The following is a 5,503-nucleotide window of genomic DNA, read 5'->3' on the forward strand; positions in this document are numbered from 1 at the left end:
ATTATTCATATATTTTAAACATAAAAATGTTTGTTTGTCATAGACAGACAAGATTCATATGAAATGAAACACTAGACACACAAATATGTATTTTACAGTTATAACAAAGGTGAAATCTTATAGTTTGATTATACTATATTTAAAAAGCACACTGTACGTCATTTCAAGCCTTATTCATAAAGTTTTGTTGAATAGGAAATGCATCATGTAAAATATGTCATATTTGTATCATATTTGTACTGTGTACTTGAGCTTCTGACCTTAAAAGTGAGTACACCTCAGAAATAAATAACTATTTTTACCAGAATGGGGAGATTTACTTTCTTGGAGTATGCAGGATGACTATTTATAGTCTGTGGCCATCTCGTGATAAATAATTACTTTTGGGGATTATGTAGATTACATTTTCGATTACATTTAGTTGCATTTAACTGAAAGGGCGATACTTTGAACAAAGTTTCATTTTCAATTAATCGAAAATGAGAATTTGTAATCTGTATAAACGCAAAAAGGTCATTTTTGAACAAAGGTTGAGCCTTTCTTACTAATCTACTGTAGAACCAGTTTGGGTTTAAGTATAACTTACGTATGAGTGAAGCTTTTAGTGAGAGGTTTAATGCTTTCATATTTAAAGGCATAGCCACGGGAAGTAGGGGTGCTGTAGGTGCTGCAGCATCCTCTGAAAATCACAATTTAAAAAATGATTAATATAGAAAATATAAAAAAATGTATGCAGCATTTGTTTTGTTTCACCAAATTAGTGCACTAGGCCTTTATTACTCCTGTATGAGCGGAGAGAAGCAAAATATTGGATAACAGAGCGGGAAGAAATGCAGAATCTTCCCGCGGTCATGTTTAATAATTTCAGTCGCCCAAACTCATATTCATTATATGGATAGGCACCTTTAATTTGATCTGGCTTAGCAATATTTTTGGCTCATATGATGTAAAAACATGTTATCTGGAGTAGACCTGTGCCATAAATTAGTCAGTTCAAGGGAGATTGGACTAGAGTTAATCAATGTGATTTGTCCATAAATATACAGGTATACCTCTCCATGGTTGCAGAATCTTCTCTATTTTTCTTAACTTTCTATTGAAATTTCTTGTGGTAAATTAATTGATATCTTTAGAGATATGAATATCAAGTATGTCTACTTCACCATCAGGCCATTTTATAGGTAAACTACAAGATAATGTAAAAATGTTGTCTTTTAACGACCCAATACACTTATCATAATTGGGTTTAAGTCCAAAGAGGATAGAAAAGGGATCAAGATCTTCAATGAGACTGTGCAGGGATCCAGATTTGCGGATTTAAGAGTAATTTTAGTCATTGGCATACATTGACACTTTTGTTTTCAAGCCCTGGATTTCTAACCCCCAGAATTGGTGCCTTTGTGAATACAACCCCTGGCCCTAAGCCTGTGTTACTGGTTAGGGTCAACTTTGACCTCCTCCCAACTGGTGTCTCCTGGGACATGATGGTTTAAATAGAAGGCACTAAGAGACAATGCAGATGCATGAAAAAAACGTCTCGTTGTTACAGAATATACTGACAACAGAAATCTAAACGAGCAATTAAGCGTATAGTCTGCTAGAAACGAAGAAGACATTTTAGCTCAATTTGGTGTTGGGGGTATGATCCAGTAACTGGTTTTCCATTAAATGCTCCAAGACAGAAGGTGGCGCTATTGTAATGCAGTCTGTTTTTCACCGATCGCGTTGTGTAAGGAGCACACCGTCCATCGTTGTTTACATATGTTCTAGATTAGATCTGCTAGGGCAAAGCAGACAGAGAAGTTTCAACATTTCTTTTATCGCCAATATGTCCAAACTACAGTTGTTGAATGTGTTTGTCACCGAGCGTTTGTCGGCGACTGCTGTGGAGATATTCGGGGCCGTGGAGAAGACCATTGCAGAGTTTCAGGAACTAATCTTATGTTCAGCAGAGGAGAACGAGCGTCTACGGAGGCTGTTGGCCATGGTTATCAAACCAGAGATAAAGTTACACAAAGTTGGTGTGTATAGCGAGCTACAGTTGTGATACGAGATTTGTATATTTAACGTCACTAGACTAGATAATTCAGGTGGCACGTTGTGATATGCGCACTCTTAGCCCAATATTATACATTTGATACAATATTAATTTAATGAACTAATGAGGTTCAAATAGCCAGCAGATGCGACCTGTTTGCAGCTGCACTGGGATCGGACAGTCTTCCTGCATATGTAGCCGATGTGAAATGTCTATCAAGTTAGCGGTGGTGCGCGCTAATAGTGTTTCAATCGGTTACGTCACTCGATCTGAGACGTAGAAGTAGTTGTTCCCCTTGCTCTGCAAAGGGCTGCGGTTTTTGTGGCTCGATGAGTAACGATGCTTCTTGAGTGACTGTGGTTGATGTGTGCCGAGGGTCCCTGGTTCGAGCCCAGGTTGTGGCGAGGAGAGGGGCGGAAGCTATACTGTTACACATAGATTAAAACCCCGTGGAGGGATGACCCTACAACGCATTTCTCATCTCTGCATTGAGATACATTTTCCGAGCCATATCTCGCGCCGGCTCTGTAGGAAGCCTGTCCAACCCTACTGCAGCTGTAAACAAGCGGGTTGGATATGCTGACTGAGGTCTGAAGGGCATTCCATAACGACTGCATTAGAGAACTCATGGTCCAATGACTGTACCTGTAGTAGACCCACGTGTCCGCGTCTGAAGCTATCTACATCCTAGGCCTGGATAGCTAAACACATTTACAGTGCATTCGGAAAGTATTCAGACCCCTTGACGATTTCCACATGTTGTTATGTTTCTGCCTTATTCTAAAATGGATTTTAAAAACAAAATCCTCATCGATCTACACACAATACCCCATAATGATAAAGCGAAAAACATTGGCGTCCATATTAGATTTTGATTTGGGGAGCGGAATAGCATATAAAAACTGGATTTAATCGGTTTTTGTTCACTGGTCAGCGACACAAACGGCGATTCAGTTTCTGCAATTTCTGTTATTCAATACGTTTCAATGGGCTTTAGTAGTAAAGGCCAAAATCAATATTTTATCAAATAATTGTAGATTTTCTTTTGATACCTAAAGGGGTCCTACAATTAAAAATCAAATAGCTAAATGATCCATATAGTATGACCATCTTAAAACAATTTCATATGACAGTTTAGCAAATTTCTATTCTTGAACTTATTTAGGCTTGCCATAACAAATAGGTTGGATACTAATTGACTCAAGACATTTCAGCTTTTCATTTTTAGTTAATTTATAAACTTTTCTCAAAACATAATTCCACTTTGACATTATGGGGTATTGTGTGTAGACCAATGACACAATCTCAATTTAATATATTTTAAATTCAGGCTGTAACACAACTAAATCTGTCAAGGGAATACTTTCTGAAGGCACTCTAGCTTTGGACTTGGGACACATGCTGCTAGTGGTCATTGGACCATGAGTTATCTCAATGCAGTCACTATGAAATGCCCAAAGACCTCGTCATTCATTATTTCATGAATTAGTAAGACATGTATAATATTGGGATAGCACACCCTGAACATAACTTTAGTTGGCCAACATTGCTCTCTTGAATCATGCTGTAGCTAGTGTAGTAGACCATTCAACAAATCCTCTTGTTTTTAAGCACAGGCCTTCCAAACAAATTTTTAGTCATTCAAAATATTGATTTAATATATTTGTTTCCCTCCAGACTTCCTGGAACTCACTCCAGTCGTTCCTCCTGAGCAGCAGAACTGTGAGCAGGAGTGGAGCCCCAGTCTGGGGCAGGATGACCCAGAACCCACACAGATTAAAGAGGAACAACAGGAGCTCAGACTCAGTCAGGAGGACCCACCTCAGCCCTCACATCTTTACCAAAACCAAACTGTGGATGACGGAGAGAGGGGTATTCTACCTATCATCATAACTGAAGAGATCAAAACAGAACCTGATGTAGAGGGCTACAGAGTACCAGAACTAACCAGTGATCAGCCCTACTCAGTTCATCCAGACTGCTCTGCTGCAGTGGAGAAAACATATCAGTGTAAACAATGTGGCAACAGCTTCACACGTAAGGGACACTTGACCATCCATTCAAGGATACACACTGGGGAGAAACCTTATCAGTGCAAACAATGTGGTAGATGTTTCAATGTTCTGAGTAACCTGAAACAGCATATGAGAATACACACAGGACAGAAATCTTATCAAGATAGAATTGACATTGCATATGAGAGTTCATACAGGACAGAGACCATACAGCTGTCCTGTATGCAGGAAAAGTTACATGGCATTAAGCCATTTAAGACGTCATCAGAGCGTTCACACAGGGGAGAAACCTCATCAGTGCAAAGAATGTGACAAATTCTTTAGTTATAAAGGAAGCTTGAAGTTGCATATGAGCACTCACACAAAAGGGATACATAATATCACTGCAATGAGTGCAGCAAAAGCTTCAGCCTGAAGTGAAAACAACAAATTATACTTCATCATTGTGGATTTCTTGTTACATCCAACTTTTAAATTAATGTTCTATTTTCTGGCACGAGACAAAAAAACGAATTGAGTTGTGTGTGTGGAGGGGGAAGCATCACTCAGTGTCAGCTTTTTAAGATGAATCTAGCTCTCACTTTCAGGGACCTACCATCCAGGACACTGCTGGCTTCAGGAAGTCCTCACCGCTGTATTTAGCATAGAGCACACACTTGGATTTGTAAACAACAGGAGTTCTTATTCAATTGTTTAACAATGACATACAGGATATTTGGGCCACTATCTTCTATCTGTACTGACAACTGCATGTTAGAATAGTGAAGTACCCCATCACACCTGTATTGACTCAATACAGCAAATAAACTTTGTTTTAATAAAGTAGTTTTTTTCAATGGATGTCATAGTGAAACCCTCTTTTTCTCTGTTGAACATGATTTCTGTGCTGGTTCATATTAGGCAGGTTAAATACATCCTCTATCAGCTCTATTTCCTGCCTCTTACCCCAACCCTATCCTGGAACAGCATTCCTAAACTCTCAGACGCTTTGTCCATACAGGCCCTGTGTCAATTTTAACCTCCTGACTGGTGTCTCCTGGGACATGGCTGAAAGTAAACAGGTGCCTTTGTTTTAATTATTGGGTCACAAAGACCTTTGTTGGGTAAAGGCCAGGCTGTAAAGGACTTTGGGAACTATTACCTTATACTGACAGTGGCTTCCTGTGAATACTGTGAGTGTTGAAATGTAGGTCAGTGTGATATTTGACAGGCCACATTCCTAAGGAACACCAGCGTCATGGAGGATCCTCAACATTCCAACTGACCTGACCGCGCCCTCCACAAACGTGTCTCCTTCCCCCATCCCCGAGCCTGACCCCAGAGGGCCCTGAGGTACAGTGTTGTGAGAATCAGGACCAGCTTTAACTGAGTGTTTGGGTACATCTCAGTAGTCATAAGTCTGACCCCTCCCCTTTCCACTCCTTTGCAATTCTTCTGCAGGTCGTTGTTT

At 39.7% G+C, this 5,503-nt stretch overlaps 1 protein-coding gene across 1 annotated transcript; it reads left to right on the forward strand.

Moving 5' to 3' along the window:
- Positions 1 to 1,759: 1,759 nt before the first annotated feature.
- On the forward strand, positions 1,760 to 4,849 carry LOC120033774 (zinc finger protein 527-like). Its single transcript, XM_038980230.1, has 2 exons — positions 1,760 to 2,021; positions 3,716 to 4,849. Exons 1-2 carry the CDS (start codon positions 1,829 to 1,831, stop codon positions 4,363 to 4,365), a joined length of 843 nt encoding a protein of 280 aa, XP_038836158.1. The 5' UTR covers positions 1,760 to 1,828; the 3' UTR covers positions 4,366 to 4,849.
- Positions 4,850 to 5,503: the final 654 nt, after the last annotated feature.

The sequence above is a fragment of the Salvelinus namaycush genome, chromosome 40, assembly GCF_016432855.1.
Source record: "Salvelinus namaycush isolate Seneca chromosome 40, SaNama_1.0, whole genome shotgun sequence".
In the NCBI taxonomy this organism is placed as follows: domain Eukaryota; kingdom Metazoa; phylum Chordata; class Actinopteri; order Salmoniformes; family Salmonidae; genus Salvelinus; species Salvelinus namaycush.

Excerpts from the sequence above, each read along its gene's own strand:
- LOC120033774 (XM_038980230.1), top strand. The coding sequence starts at position 1,829 with ATGTCCAAACTACAGTTGTTGAATGTGTTTGTCACCGAGCGTTTGTCG. Across the intron at positions 2,022-3,715 it reads GATAAAGTTACACAAAGTTG|ACTTCCTGGAACTCACTCCA; the intron begins GTGTGTATAGCG and ends GTTTCCCTCCAG.